General features: G+C 43.9%; 1 protein-coding gene across 9 annotated transcripts in view; it reads right to left on the bottom strand.

Annotated features, from left to right (window-relative positions):
* The window catches only part of GRIA4 (glutamate ionotropic receptor AMPA type subunit 4), a 366881-nt gene that overhangs the window by 113358 nt on the left and 236807 nt on the right, over window positions 1–16716 (bottom strand). For all 9 annotated transcript variants that reach the window (XR_008320488.1, XR_008320486.1, XR_008320487.1 and 6 more), the window contains exon 4: window positions 6829–7013. Coding sequence is in view for 6 of the 9 variants with exons in the window: in XM_053313249.1 (XP_053169224.1) it covers window positions 6829–7013 (185 nt within the window). In the remaining 3 variants the exon portion in view is untranslated. The remainder of the gene's footprint in view (window positions 1–6828; window positions 7014–16716) is intronic.

Here is a 16716-nt window from a genome sequence, read left to right as displayed (position 1 = left end):
ACTGTCCTAAGAGATTACTAATATGGCATTCTGCTCAAATGAATATTTATCGTTTAGTTCACAAAGGTTCATTTAAATTTTGTTGTTAAGGAAAAAATAATATGATGTAAGGAGAAAATATGAAATTAGAATAATAACAACAGAATGTCAAAATTTAGGGTAGGAAGGGAAAACATCGTCACTCTGTTTAACCCTTGTTCTGTATGAGAATCCACCATATCAGTAATAAATTAACCCTTTACAGCCCAAGTACTGCACAGAGCAGAAGGACAAAGAAGAATCATGCCAGATCTACTGGCTGTGAAGGGAGAGGAAAGCTTACCCAATTGTCTCAAGTAAATGACCTTTTCTATATGCTATATGGGAGAGGTACTCTTCCATCTACTAGCTGCTGTCAAAGCCCAATCTGTTGTGAAGGGAAATTGTTCCTATGTGATGATGTAGAATGGGTGGTTGTTATGGAATGACTTTGAACTGTTCACATGGTCAATTTTGTCTCTATGAAATGCTCCTCAAGTGTCCCTGGGAACACATTTGTAAGAAAAAAGTTTCATAAGAAGCATGACCCCTGAGGACAAAGCTGGCACTTCCATTATCTCATTTTTCAGTTATGGCTGATTCGAAGGCATTGCCCTGTAGGCATCTTGAAGAGCATCATGTAAAGACAAGCTTGGCTATATATGAAGAAGAATATGCACAGGAAAACCTCGGTATTTGCAGGGGTTCCATTCCTGGCTAATGCTGCAGATATCGAAACTGCAAATACTGGGTAATCGGGGCTATGGTACCACGGGGGTTAGGTTCCTGAGGGCGGGGCAAAAATTGTATTTTTGGGTTTATTACAAAAGAAATTGGCTGAAAAATGGCCAAAAATCGGGTGAAAATGGCTTTTATAAAACCCTTAAAAATCGCCACGGATAGCAGCAGAATTGTGGCAGAGGTGACAGGTTATCTTTTAAAACTGCTGCAGATGACAGCAGAGGCGGCAGCAACAGAAGGGATTGCATAGAGTCTGTGGTGCATTTTGCCTTTTCAAATCACCGCAGAGGAGGCCGCAGCAGCAGCAGAGACAGCAACGGGGACTCCTTCTTCCACCCGAAATGGGCTCCAGACTGGACCCATGGTCAGCTGGAAGAGAGGCTTGGAGGGAGAAGGAGTCTACACACACACACACACTCACACACACACACACACGTATGCTGGTCGGGTGCTTATTCCCTGACTGCACACAAAACCATGAGTACTGAAACCATGGATAATGAGGTTTGCCTGTACCGCTTTTCAACAAAAGTGTTTAAAGCTTTTTGCATAGCTATAAATAAATAAATAATGGCTATGTGAATTGGCCTATAGATGATCACAAGGGAGACGTGAGATTGCTTGCTATTAACAAGCACAAGACATCTGTGTGAAATCTCACCAAGTGTGATAGGAAAGTAAAGGTAAAGTGTGCCATCAGGTCAGTGTCGACTCCTGGCACCCACAGAGCCCTGTGGTTGTCTTTGGTAGAATACAGGAGGGGTTTAACATTGCCTCCTCCAGCGCAGTATGAGACGATGCCTTTCAACATCTTCCTATATCGCTGCTGCCCGATATAGGTGTTTCCCGCAGTCTGGAAAACATACCAGCAGGGATTCGAACCGGCAACCTCGGGCTTTGTAGTCAATCCATTTCCCCACTGCACCGTTAGGAAAGTAGTTTCCTGTTAAGTACAAAGTCAAGCACTCGCAAATGAGAGCCCTCAGATTTCTCCTCTCTCTTCTTAGGCCATTTGATTTCAATGACTTGATGGGAACTGTGGTTTGCAGCATGTGCCGAGCCTAAAGTTTATTTCAAAAATGAGGAATGTGGCACCAAACCTGTTGATGAGCCCTTTAAAATTCATGAGTTCTCCTACAAAGAGTCCCTGAGATTCTTCTATTGCACAAACCACAAAACATGCCACTGTATTGAGATACCTCCTGTGGTAACCAGGCTTCTAACTCCCTTAAAGCCAATGAAAAAATAAACTTTTATTGATTGTAAGCATGATGGATTAAGCAATAAACCGGCTTATGAAGGGAAAAGGCTGAAAAATGGTGTTAAAGAAACACATGCCATTCACAATTCAAGAAGCACAATTAAGAATTAACACTGGAGTGCAAAAGGTACAAGCATTATACAATAATACCAATATCCTGGAAATCAACACCAGACATACATATCCAGCAGGAGAGACAAGTTCAGAAGCAGGCTTATGTGCAGATTCTGGATGCAAATTTGCATCCACAGCGCAATTTGAGGTCCACTAAATGGGCCAAATGAAGCTTGATGTGGGATGGTAATGAGGGCCACATGTTGCACAAGACTAGTTGCACACGAGTATAGCTGGATCAGGGCCATGTGTATATTAAAAATCTGTGTAATCATCATTCAGTAGATCTATGGATTTATACACTGGTGTTTATTTATTTATTTATTTATTTTCATTTATTCAATTTATATACCACCCTTCCTGAAGTGGTTCAGGGCAGTTTACAATTAAAATAAAATAAAAAAACCATTTAAAAGCAGATTAAAATTAAAACTAAAACTAAATATCATTAAAAGTCAGGTTTTTAAAAAAAGATCCTGAAGGCTCTCCTGAAGGCCTCTAGGGAAGATAATCCTCTCATGTCCACAGGGAGAGTTTTCCACAACCTAGAGGTGACAACTGAGAAGGCCTGATTCCAGGTCGCCACCAGATGAACGGGTGGCACCTGAAGACTGACCCCTCTTAATGATCTTAATGAGATCTTGCCGAGAAAGGCACTCTCTCAGGTAACCTGGACCTAAGCCATTCAGGGCTTTAAAGGTAATGACTCGGGACGATGACTAATAAATAGCTCTGGGGATTAAGCTTTCATATACGATAATGGTGGAAATGTGACAATAATATACTGTAGAAATAAACAGCTGCAGACTAGAAATATTTTATGTTTGCACTTTAAAAACAAAACAAAACATACTTGCTTCCCCACTCTTTCAGAATCCTAAATATTAAATGTTTACATTTCTCTTTTATGTGGTAATATATTAGACTGGAGGAAGATTTGATTAAAAACTCTAACATTTATGTCTTAAAAAACCACCACTCGGATCTTGCTGGAACAAATGAGTGTGGAGAATAATTTTCACAGCACCATCAGTGTTGTGTCTCTGATAGTTGAAGAAATAATTTCTGCTACATTTGGGAATGCCTTATCATTGTTTCTCAGTTTCCTCCTATTCTGGCTGTCCTTAAAAGCTATAAAGGAGTTAAACGTAGCACAGCTTTTGGGGAACACTATTTTTGTTCACAGATTTAGATCCATAATATCTTAGGGTTTGGTGTGTGTTTTTTAAGGTGGTAAACTGTGTTAAAGATCTCAAATATGCTCTTTAGAGAATTTTTTTTTTAAGCAGCATAATAAAAATAACCTGTAGCAACCACTAGGTGGCATTCCTTTGCTGCAATTCACAAGTGCTACTGCAAAGTATGCTTTAAAATCTGTAACAAAAATTAGACTCACATAATTTCTTTTTAAGCCACACAGACCTTCTCAGTCAATGGATTGGATACATATGATTTTGGGTGACTTCCTGAATAACTCTAAGGATTTCTGACCTTAACCTACACTCTGGCCCTGGTTCACACATGCATGTGCAACACCTGAATTCTCTATCCATGAGTAAAGGTAAAGTGTGTTGTCGAGTTGGTGTCAACTCCTGGAAACCACAGAACCTTGTGGTTGTCTTTGGTAGAATACAGGAGTACTGCACCATTAGGCAGAGTACTGCACCTTTTGTGATTGTTCATTAAGAACATAAGAACAGGCCGGCTGGATCAGGCCCAAGGCTCTGCCAGTCCAGGATCCTGCTTCACACAGTGGCCCACCAGATGCCACATTCACCCAGACAAGCCATCACTTGATGCTGCAGGTATCAAACCTGCATGTATGTATGAACCAGTGCACAGTCATATTATGAACCACTCAGAAGGCCAGGGTAACTCATAGGCATATACATCCTGATTATACTAAAATGTATATCTGGGCTGAAAAATATGCTAGTGCAAATCCATCCACATGTTGTGGGATTATCAGTAGGCAATTTCCTTCACTCTTGTAGGTGGACAGAATAGAATAGAAATACTCAGAAGCAGAAAATACCAGCAGTCAATCAAGAGGCTTATTTTGGGAACTAGAAGGCATATAGAAGACAATGAGATCATTCACACAAGTGTAGCAGTGGTGGGGAGGGCGGGAGGTTGGACCAACCTTCCGCCTAGATGATCCACGGAGTAACTAAGCTGTGTGGCTCGTGCACCCACACAATGGGCACCGCCGCAAGCTGTGTGGCATCCTGGAGGCTGGGAAAATGAGTCTCGGCCTCCAGGTATCCCACAATGCACTGCACGACGAGAATGGTGCATTGGGGGGATCCCCTGTGAGTCGGGCACTCTAGGCGCCCAACTCTGTGTGTGCTCGGGCTGCATGTGTGCTCGTGCCCTCTAACTGAGTTAAGGGCTGTGGTTAAAAGTCGGGCTTGCAGTGGAGACAGTGCCGAGATTGGCCTCAATCCCAGCGCTGCACATGAGAAGCCCAACACAGGTTGTGCTGTCCTAGCCTGGGTTGGGCTGCTCGTGTGCACAGCCTCAATAATTATTGAGTTAGGACGCAGGAAGTATTAGCTCTAGCCTGTTGTGGTTGAGGACAAGTGCTAATTAGAACACAGCCATTGTGATCCTATGAATGTTTGAAATGTGTCCCTCTTTACTTTCCAAACAAGTGTGCATACAAGTGCAGCCTTAGTTGATACAAGAAGACTAAATACTGGCTGAAATCCTAACGAAGCATGCATATGAACGGCACCTCCAAGCACACAGCAGGCCCGCCCCTACAAGTCCATCAGTGATGTGTTCCTGCTGCAACAGAGGGTTTTGGGAGCACAGGAAAACTCTCTGAGATAAATGCTTGCTGGCTCCATTGTGCAGAAACACATGCATAAAGAAACTGATGGAGCTGTGAGGGTGGTCTCTCTGCGTGCTCAGAGGTTATTTACATACACATAATCTGATGTAGTGGCTAAAAAAGCTAATGCAGCCCTAGGCAGCTTTAATAGAGGCATAAGTGTAATGAAAGCAATAGTTCTATTCTATTCTGTGCTGGTCAGACTTCACTTGGAGTCTATGCTGGTCTATGACTGTAATAAAGATTGATTGACTGATCATTTGGAGTCTTACTGGCTGACATCCTAACTAAGGAAGTGCCCACACACCAGGGCGTTTTTCACACAGCAGGCTTTACCGTGGGTCTCCTGCGAGGCGTTACTGCAAGCTCGAAGTTGCCCCGAAAACCAACACAAAAAGTGGATATTTTAACCCTGGACATAAATTGGGCTACACTCTTACGCACAATGAAAAACCCAAAGCTTATTTGAAGTGCTCCCCGATAGCTTGCAGGGACTTTGGGGTAAATCTGATCGATATCTGGTCCGTTCCGGAGGAGATGCGAGCTAAAAGCCCTGTGTGAAAAATGCCCAGGAAGATGTGCCAGCACTGCAAAAAGCTTTAAAAACAAAAATTTTAAGCTATGCAGCATGGAGGGTTGTGGGGAGTGATTTTTTCCTGTTCTAAGCTTCATTTGGAAATGTTTTATGCCACCCGGAAATACTTCCACAAGGGCTGTGCAACACTTAGGAACAAAATTTTAGGTGGTGCAGGACATTTCCAGAGGAAGCAGAGATTGGAGAATATCATGCTCCCACCACATGAGCTATAGTATTCTGGAAGCCTTCCACAGCACAGGAGAATCTTCCTGGAACATGGATGCTTCCTTAGTTAGGATATCAGTCACTGTGTCCAGTTCTGGGAACTATATTTAAGAAGGACACTAGAACGGGTTTAGAGGAGGGTATCAGATGGTGAAGAGCCTGGAAACAAGCAATGGTTGAGGAATCTGGGTATGTTTTGCCCAAAGAAGGGGAGACTCAGGGGAGACATGATAGCTGTCTTCAAATATCTGAAGGGCTGTCACACTGAAGAAGGAGCAGATTTGTTCTCTGTTGCCCTGAAGACAACCAATGGACTGAAATTACAAGGAAATTGCAATTGCATGAAGCTGATTTAGGCTAGACATCCGGAAGGATTTCCCAACTGTAAATGCTGTTCAATGGTGGAACAGTTGCCTTGTGCAGTGGTGGTTTCTCCTTTGCAGGAGGTTTGCAGACAGAAGCTGGGCTACTGTCTGCCAGGGATCCTGTAGCAGTTTCTTATATTGGGCAGGGAGGTGGACAAGAAGACCTCCAAGGGCCCTTCCAACTCTAACATTCTATGGTTCTACTATTCTAGGTATGCAAAAGTCTGTGTGTGTGGTGTGTGTGTGTGTGTGTGTGTGTGTGTGTGTGTGTGTGTGTGTGTGAGAGAGAGAGAGAGAGATGGGTGGTAGGGAGTAATTCCCATCACTCATGCCTCCTTTTTGCTCTAAGAAAATGTAACCTGGCCATCAATTATATGCTATTGGAACAGACCAGGATTTAAACAAATGGCTCTTCTGTCACGGCTTTTTGACCCTAAAATACAAGCATTGCCTGTTGTCTCCAAGTCAGCTTTCCCTACTGGATCTGGAGGCTGCCTGGTGAGAATTTCCCACCAATGTACAAATGGGTCAGAAGTGGAGATTAAATACTGGACTATGTAGAAAAAGGTATGGAGAAAAAAACTCATAAAAATACTCTGTCTTGACCGGCAAGGCAAATGGAAAGGAGAGGACAGGGGCCACTCTTCTGGGGCTATGCTGATGATACAGTGACATTACAAGCAGGTATTACCTGTTCTAAGAGATTCTGAAGCCTCTCTATTTCACAATCTATTACGAATTTCTTTTCCTGTCTCCGGTCCAAGTCTTCTAAAAGCTGCCTGTAGCTTGCATCATTAAAATTCTCCACACATATGGCGCTGACTTGCCAGCTTTTTTCCCCTGCTGTTTCCATAATAGCTTGAAGTATTGAGTAACCTGAAAGAAAAGGACACAATACACTAATGACACAGCCCTTGCATTTTGTGAATCATAAGACTGTTTAATCAATATCAAGTTCCTTATGGAGCTGTAAGGAGTTAAGATTTACGGTTACTAACTATATTGTGCTTTCTCCCTTCTTCTTATTATGTACACATACCGCAGCTGTCAACCACTGAGAGATTTTTTTTAGATTATTAAGTGTGTAATCCAGAGAAAGTTAGGCACACCTAGTTCCTACTGAAATCAGCAGGACCTAAATACACAATTAAGACTCCATTGCATTCAGCGCAATATAGACATGCCTAAATTTCTCTAGATTACACACTCAATTAGAGGTTGCCAACTGGTGACCCACAGGCTGAATTCTTTCCAGTACCAAGCAAATGTATCTGCAATCCAGTGCCTCTTTTAATCAAGGTGCAAGAAAAAAAATCTTTGTCACAGTTTGTCTTGAAAGGAAGATAAGCAATGCTCTATTTGCATTTCACAAATATTTTATTGCATTGTAACTTACGCACATCCTGGAAAGGCAGAATAACCCTGTCAAACTGCCTCTGTGGGACCTTCTAATAAATACATTTGTGCAGGGTCAGCTCATCCACTAGACAGGTCTCGGGCACCAATGGTTGGGGGCCATAGGACAAGACTGACACTGCCACCGCAGAGAGGGGAGTCCGCTTGGAGCTCGGCAGAGGTGTGAGGCATTCGCATCAGTCTTATGGATTGTAAAAGGCACAGAGGCTGTTCTCTTGAGCAGCCTAGCCTAGGCTATGACAGCCTATCCTGGGCTAGGCTGCTCGTGTGGAGCACCGTGATCTCCATGGATCCTGGTGCTTCTGCCCAGCTTACCTAACTTTTAAGCCTAGCTCTCAGCCAAGGTTAAGGGAGCAAGGGCTCCCTTAACCCGCCTGCTGGGATTGTGTTGGGATTGTGTGTATCCTCAGGCTGCACCAAGCCTGAGGAGACACCGAGAGGGCCCGTCTGATGGGGCAATCCCCCAATTCACCCAGGCTGTTAATTAGATATTGTTTTAATTGTTTTTTAATTGTTTTAACTTTTTAATTTTAATTGTTGAAATGCTTTAATCTTTTATTGGCTGTTTTTATTGTTTTGTAAGCCGCCCAGGGAACTTGCATTCTGAACGGCATAGAAATGTATTACATAAACAAACAAACAAACAAACAAACAAACAAACAAACAAACAAACAAACAAATGTACCATGCTCAGTGTGCATTGTGGGATATTCTGGGATTGTTAGATACCCAGAGGCCAGGACTCGTCATCCTGGCCTCCGGTGCTCCATGCTGCATGGCTCAGCGCTGCTTATCTGGGAGCATGCTCCGTGATTCCAACAATGTTCAAAGAATCATCTGCAGGGAAGGGAATGTTTCACTGCTTTCCCCCACCCCCACCTGCCCAAATGGTCATGTGAATAGCTCCGTAGTCTCCTTCCTCACTGCCCCCTGCCCCAGCAGTGCCAGCCACCAAGTATGACTTTGGCGCCCCTCCCTTTCAGTTAGAATTATGTTCTATACATTACAGAATATAGTTTTAATGGAATGTGGCAGGCGGTGAGGGGAATGCTGAAGTCATACTTCACCTAGGGTGCCAAAAAACTCCTAGGGCTGGCCCTTGACACAAGATTGTGTGTTCATTACAAGAGAGGAGTGCTGGTCTTGTGGTAGCAAGCATGACTTGTCCCCTTAGCTAAGCAGGGTCAGCCCTGGTTGCATATGAATGGGAGACTAGAAGTGTGAGCACTGTAAGATATTCCCTGTAGGGAACGGAGCCGCTCTGGGAAGAGCAAAAGGTTTCAAGTTCTCTCCCTGGCAGCATCTCCAAGATAGGGCTGAGAGAGATTCCTGCTTGCAACCTTGGAGAAGCCTCTGCCAGTCTGTGTAGGCAATACTGAGCTAGATGGACCAATGGTCTGACTCAATATTTGGCAGCTTCCTATGTTCCTATGTATTGTGCTCATGGCTACACAGAATACAGCTGCAGAGAAAACCAAATGAGCAGGGACAGCATTGACTGAGAGCCCATGTTCCTCAGGCCCCTTGTTCTTGTGCCTATAGTCTCTGTACAGTGGCAGTGGAACTATTATCTATTTAACTATTATCTATTTAACTATTAAAGTGATTTGCTTTGTTATCACCTTCTCTCCCCCATCCTACCCCACAAGGTAAGTCTGACCATTAATCTTAGGAGCAGCCCAGGTAGGAAAGAGTCCATGCAGGGCAGTTTGCTGACAGCTCCTTGCAACCTGGAGCCAGTCTTGCAAGTATCTTACTCCAGCATTGGATAAAGCTCGCTCTGAGCACAGCAGGCTGTAGTATTCATGCTGCTGTTTCAGTGCATTGACTGCTGTTGTTGCATCAAGGCATGTATCTTAAATCTGCTAATTACCACATTAATTTGTTCATATCCTGGTTGATGAATTAATATCCAGGTTGATGATGAATTCAATCAGGACTTATATATGCAAGCACACATTTACTCAACTGTGGTCTGAGCAAAACATTTAACCCATATTTATGCTCTCTTTATACATTTACAAGATTAGTTATTATTACCTTTACACATATTTGTAACACACATCATTACAAATTTAAAAACAAACAAACAGGGATTACATTTTGCTAGCTTAAAGGGAGGTTTTTTGCTTCAATTAATTAAGGTTTACAAAGGGCTTTAAGATTCATGAATAGAAAACCCATGAAGCTATTCTTGTTCTTAAAAGCAGCATTAACCAGTCTCTCAACTGCCAAGTCCATACAATTCAAAGGACGCAACAGTAACACTGATAGAACTATTTGTTGATTTTCTAAATACTAATACTAACCCTAATACTAATTAAAATAGGCCGGTCTTTCATCAATGTGAAAGACATCACTAAGGGTAGAACTCTACATTGCATGTGCTTTGGTGTTTCATTCTCAAAAGGGCATTTTTTAATCATATAAAGCAGTTGAACATTGCTTTACCTGATAAAAGTACTTCCGAATGCAAGACCAGTAGGCGTGGGAAGGCTCCCCTTTCCAGCTAATTTTCTCCCTAGGGCTGGTTGAGCCTTTTCATTTTAGTAATCTGTCAGCAAAATTGCCCCCAAATCCCCCAGCTATATTTCTCCCTGAAAAGCAAAAAATACTGGTCCCCATACCTTCTCAGAAGAAAACAGCAGGGAGGGAGTAAATGAGCTGACTGTTAGCTGAAAAGAAAAGGGTTAAGCAGTCTCTTCCTCTCTCTGAAGATGCTGAAGATGTTTTCTGCTGAAGATGCCCAATAGCTTACAATACCTACAAAACCCATAAGCTGACCTTCAGTGTGCAGATAATTACACGTTAGTATTGAAGATACTAGTTAGTTCCACTCTTGTTCAACCTGGGTTTGGGAGCCATGTGTGATCTACATTTTTGGCTGTGTGGAAGCCAGGTACGAGGAAAACCTGGATAGAAGTGATTGTGTAGAAGCAAGGTAGGAGGAAATGCTATCCAGGTTTCCCTCCTACCTTGCTTCCACACAATCACTTCTACTCAGGTTTTCCTCCTACCTTGCTTCCACACAACCAAAAATTAGGAACACACACAACTCCCCAAGTAGGCTAGAACAGTTTTTCATTGTATGAATGATCTCAAGCTCTGATAGAGGCTTATCTTAGATACTTCAGGTCTTTGCTCCTATTTAATCTGTCTGTGTCTTGGCTTGCATATAGCAGTGAGCCACCTAATGACACAAAAGGGAAATGACTTGATTAGCAAGCCAGAGGTTGCTGGTTTGAATCCCCGCTGGTATGTTTCCCAGACTATGAGAAACACCTATATTGGGCAGTACTGATATAGGAAGATGCTGAAAGGCATCATCTCATACTGCATGGGAGGAGGCAATGGTAAACTCCTCCTGTATTCTACCAAAGACAACCACAGGGCTCTGTGGGCGCCAGGAGTCGACACCGACTCGACAGCACACTTTACTTTACTTTAGTTGAGGGGTATAAGTAGAGAACTCTTCTAGACCTATTGACATTACCTGTGGCAAGAGAGGGTTAAAAGAGATATATGTCTGTGTCTCAGCTTGGAAGGTGCATAGTTTTGTGTTGTGGTAGGAATCCTTGGGATCTGGGCTTCCTTAGGTCCAAACATATGCACTGGCAAGAGTGTCTTTCAATCTGCATGATACCACATGGGCCAAAGAAAAGGGCAAGAGGAAATACAATAGGGCCACTACATGGTCCTACCAACAAATTGGTGGTGTAGCTGCTCCTCAGGGAGCAGATCTCAGTTTGTCACAGCATGGGTACTTCAGACCAAAGGACACAATCAAGACAACAAGGCTCTCCACAAAAGTAGTTATTTTAGAATGGGGTTATAAAATAACTTGTTATGGAGGCTCTTCACATGATTATTGTGAAGAGCTGTAAGGGGGTTTGTGGGGAGACCGCTCTTCCTGCAGACGATCAAGAGGCAGCCCTGGGCAGCTGGATTGGCCGCCCACATGACTGCCAGCTCTGTCATGGAACCGACGGGGTCTGCAGGGATCCGGGGCTGCACAGCCCCAAGAAGTTCCAGGATGCCCCTTGTGAGCACGTGGGGCATTCTGGAGAGACCACCGAGCCCATGGTCTACTTGTGTGTCACCACACACTGCGGCAACACACAAGCAAAAAGATGAGGTTAACGGAGCACTTGCTCCATTAAACTTGCCTAAGGGGAGGGGTACTTAGCAATGTTTGCTGCGAGGTCAGTCTGGGCTTGACCCGCTCTCCCCACACACGAGCAGGAGGCCCTTCTTGAGCATCTGGATCCACTGCTCAAATGATTACTGGCTCCATCATGGAGCCAGTTGGGGTGGCGGGGTTCAGGAGCTCCCCTGACACTGGGAGGCTTGTTGTAGCCTCCTGGTTGCAGGGCTACTTGTGAATTGCCACAGTATGGAGCTGTGCTGAAGTGACACACAAGCAGTTAACCTGCTTTTCAGGTGCTCCTGAACCCGAAACCCGGGTTATGTGGTGGGCTACCCAAGAGGGTTTCCCACCACACAGCTGCCGGGAGCTGCACAGCTCCCAGCAGTTCTCCCACGCATTGGGAACTGGGCTTGGCTCCTTTATCCCGGTTCCCACTGTGCTGAGAATAGCCTCACTGTTAAGTAGCTTTCAGTCCCATTGATCTCAACCAGAGATATTTATGCACATGCTGACCTCACCCATTAATTTCAATAGGGCTTGATAACATTTAACCTTTGCTGGATTGTGCCCCCAGAGTTCACACTTTCATTCAAATGTCCTGGAACATCCCTGCTAATGGAATGCAAGTGGTTTAAGAGATGCAATTCAAATCAGCCAAATCTAGTGACACATACCACAACATCCCAGTTCTACAAGGATGTGCCTAAGACAGAACCACAAAGCTCCAAGGGTCAACAACTCCAAGTCTCTTGAAATATAGTTCAGATTTATTAGACTTACAACATGTCTGTTCTATAGCTCATGGTACCCAGGGGAGTGATGAAATGTCTAGTTCAGAATCACAAGTCTCCAAGGGGCTTAAAGGGTTGTGTAATCATGCTCTCCTACAACCAGGTAGGATTTATTAGATTCACAAACAGTTTTTGTGAACTGGCTGAAGTTGAGAGCAGGGGTAGGCAACTTTGTTTCTCCAGCTGTTGCTGAACCACAACTTCCACAATTCCCAGGCACCATAAACTTCAGCTGGGGGTGATGGGAGTTGTAATCCAGCAACAGCTGGAGAGCCAAGGTTGCTTACCCTTGAACTAGAGATTCTGATGCACAATCCAATCCAATGCCTGGAAAATGGAATCCTATATTCTCCTTCTCCTATTAGGCTGGATTTCCATGTTACAGCCAATATTGTCAAGAATACAATCTCCTCCTCCTCTCTCCCCTGTCACATATAGCAACTGAAAATATGTAATGGTATCACATTGCAACTTTCTGCACCTTCATTCCACTTCACTGGATTCTATCAAAGAATGCTAGAAATTAGGTGACTTCACGTCATATACACCTTGCATTTTTATACATTACCAGAGGAAAATGGAGGAAAGGATGACAGGCTACCTCTTTTGGCAAGTGGAATGTCTAGTTCCAGCCTCAGTTTTGGCCATAAAGGCTTTGCATCAATTACTGTGACTCCTATAGGCAAAAACTAGTTAGGTCTTAGCACTTCTAACTGACCCTTTACACTAATTCATTATAATGTACTGTTAAAACTATCCCCAAAGGCTTACAATAACTAAAAAACCCACAATCTCTCCTCCAGTGCAAGGATTATTACATGTTAGTATTTCAGTACAGCTTCCAAGTGTAAATTTCTTGACATAATAGGTAAAAACATTTCAGTAGTTAACATTAAGTTTTAACCTGAAGTCATCTTTATTATTAGTTTTTCCTGAGAAAGCATGAAGAATTATTTTTAATTACTGTACAATTATTCAGCTCCTTTTGAATTTATATACTCTTTTTTTTTGCTATGCTTGACTGTAATTATCTTTTCAAACCATGCCCAGATAGTTTTCCAAAAAATATAGTCTTAGCCTCATTTCTCATTCACTTCCATATATATATATATAGCTTCCTACTTAGAACCTCATCAGGATTTCATACATGCCAATGACTCACTGATGGTGTTAACTTTGATTTGCTCTTTGATACCAACCCTGTCAACATTTATTTAATTCTTCTTCTTGACTCAAATTTACTGAGGCTCAGTGAGAATGTGATTCAGAAAACTGACATTCCTTTCTAATTCAGATTTGGAAACTTAACTACTGTTATTAAACCAGGTAGTGATGGTTTCTAACTTAAATGGCTTTAAAAATCGAGTATAGGTCTATCACCTGCTGTTAGCCACTGTGGTGTAATGGCTGGAGTATTGAAATGGAACAGGGAAGAACTAGATTCAAATCCCTGCTCAGTCATGAATGTCAATAGGCTTGTCCTCATGATTCCCACGAGGGTGGAGAAGCGAAACCAGAGGATCCATGCAGTGTGCAGCCTAGCAACATAGGAAACATAGGAAGCTGCCATATACTGAGTCAGACCATTGGTCCATCTAGCTCAGTATTGTCTTCACAGACTGGCAGCGGCTTCTCCAAGGTTGCAGGCAGGAATCTCTCTCAGCCCACCCTATCACTCTCTTTAAGGAGAAAAAAGTCCCTTTCCATTTATGGGAAACAAGGTGGCGCTTATACCACCAAGTACTGCCACTTAATGCCGCTAAGCCATGGCTCCCAGAGGGCGAGCGTCCTAAAATCACCTGCAAACAGAAAGCTAGTGAGCTAGGCAAAACATTCAGGGAAACCCACTCACATTTCTTAAAAGAGTGTGTGGTAGCCAAAAGAGTGTGGCAGGGAGTAAGCAAGCTGTTAGAGTGGCCTGATTTGGAAAAACAGACTTGGGAAGAACTAACCTCGGGTTTGAGCGATAGAACCTCTTTTCAAGGTCCCAGAAAGAAACCTTCAAGGAAACGGGATGGAACGGGTGCCCTCATACTAGGGAATTGGAACGTTCCCCTTCTCGTAATCAGGTTAGTAAACTTGTATGTCATTTATGCAATGCTCCTGCATAGGAATAGGGAGGGAAGATGTGACCAAGAGGTTCACGCAGATGAGACAGTAAATCTCTTCTGGAAAAGTTTGTATGGTTATGTGCAAAAAGACAAGAGTATCTCTTCTAAACAGCAATGGGAAAATTGTGGAAATGGACATTGGACGTAACCCTCCCCCGATTACCTGATGTGCCTTGTAATCCCCCACCCCCGAGTTACAGTACTACCTGCATATACTTCATAACCTTGTGGGTTTCCAAATCCTTGTGTGTACATCTTTGTAGATATATCATGTACAAACAACCACTTTGTATATAATTGTGCTTTGGCAACGTACTGTATGCTTTGGTAGTTTGTTGGTTCAATTAAAAAAATCTTGTCCTATCTTGGAGAAGCCAGGGAGGGAACTCGAAACCTTCTGCTCTTCCCAGAGTGGCTCCATCCCCTGAGGGGAATATCTTGAAGTGCTCACACATCAAGGCTCCCATTCATATGCAACCAGGGCTGACCCTGCTTAGCTAAGGGGACAAGTCATGCTTGCTACCACAAGACCAGCTCTCCTCTCCTCTCAATTTCCAATTATCAAAAACTCAGAAAATCTCAGCAATATTAGGTTGGCACAGTGCCAACCTGACACATAACTGGGCCTGGCAAACAATCAGTGAGACCCGGTTTGGAAGGGTGAGCGGGGAGTGCGGGCTAAGCCAGCTCTCCCCGCACACGAGCAGAGCGGGAGCTCTGGGCGGCTGGATTGGCCGCCCATACGATTGCCGGCTCCATGACGGAGCCAGCGGGGGCTGTGTGGCCCCCAGAAGCTCCATTATGCCATGCGCGAGTGTGCAGGGCATACTGGGGAGACCGCCGGAGCCGGGAGGCAGCTTTTCGCCTCCTCTCCGGGGGTCTACTCATGAGTAACTGGGGCGCGGAGCCATGCCGTGGCTACTCATGATCTTTAAAACCAGGTTTGCGGAGCGCTTGCTCCGCAAACCTGCTTTTAGGGCAGGGATAGTTAGGCGGGTTACCCGCCTAGGAACCCCCGGGCTCCCAGCCGAGCCCGGTGGTTCACACAATGGAGCAAAATTGGGCTAGCCTCCACTAGGCCGATTTCGCCCCATCGTGTCAATAGCCTCTATGTCTCCGCGCCATGGCGCCTGGATAACATGTTCCAACCCCCACACCTCCATGCTGCCTGTGGTAGCTGCAGACCATCTGGGCATAACTGTAAACCCAGTTACATGTTGAGTTTGCGTGGTGCCAATCCAACACTGCCTTAACATTTCTGGGCTCTTACGTCTGGAAATCTGAAGCATGTGAGGTGTGCAAACCTCCCAATTTCCAGTTGGGTTTTGCATTGTTTTTGCAGTGGTTCTGCTCCTATCTTTCTAACTGATAGCAAAGGTATAGGGAATTAAAGTCTTTGTCTCAGGGCTAGCTCACGGGGGAAAGAAAATGCCATGTCATCCCCGCTGAGCTGCCTGGGTGGGCTTCTCATAAAACTATTCTGTATTCCCAGTAGATTCAAAATGCTCCCACCCCACCACCCCCATTGACAGAACCTCCCTAGGCTTGGGGTGGGAAACCTCAGTTAAAACTCTCTCTTAATTTTGCTATTGGATAAGCACAAAAACCTTCCATGTGTAGGCCTCCATGTGGTGAGAAAACTGATAGCTGCTGAGTGCTTGAGGACGCTTTTGCACCAGAGAAATCCCCCTTTCTGCCCCCCACTTTTCCTCACTTTTTACAAACTCTGAGAGGCATGTAAAAAGAAAAGAACAAAAAACAGTTTTATTCTATTACTACAGACTGCTTCTGTCTGAGGCGTTTAGCTTAGATACATTCAAAAATACTAAGATTTTTGTAATCTACTATGATTACAAAAATAGGTTGTCTTAGGCTTCAGTTTTAGGTTGCATTTAGGCACGCTTAGATGTTTACAGAGTCTTTTGCACTGCCCTAGGTGGGTTGAGCGTAGGCTAGTGCTTCTTATTTTAATTACGTTGCAGGTAAACAATAATACAACAATATCAGGGATATACAAAGCACACATACAAAGAAATATAAGTTCCTAATGCCCAGTTTGACTATGCAAACTGTTTCCTATGCTGGACTCCCTTTTCCTTGAAAACTCACCAAAA

The sequence above is a fragment of the Hemicordylus capensis genome, chromosome 3, assembly GCF_027244095.1.
Source record: "Hemicordylus capensis ecotype Gifberg chromosome 3, rHemCap1.1.pri, whole genome shotgun sequence".
Lineage (NCBI taxonomy): Eukaryota > Metazoa > Chordata > Lepidosauria > Squamata > Cordylidae > Hemicordylus > Hemicordylus capensis.
The sequence above is the reverse complement of the archived record's forward strand: the minus strand, read 5'-3'. Positions and strand labels throughout refer to the sequence as shown.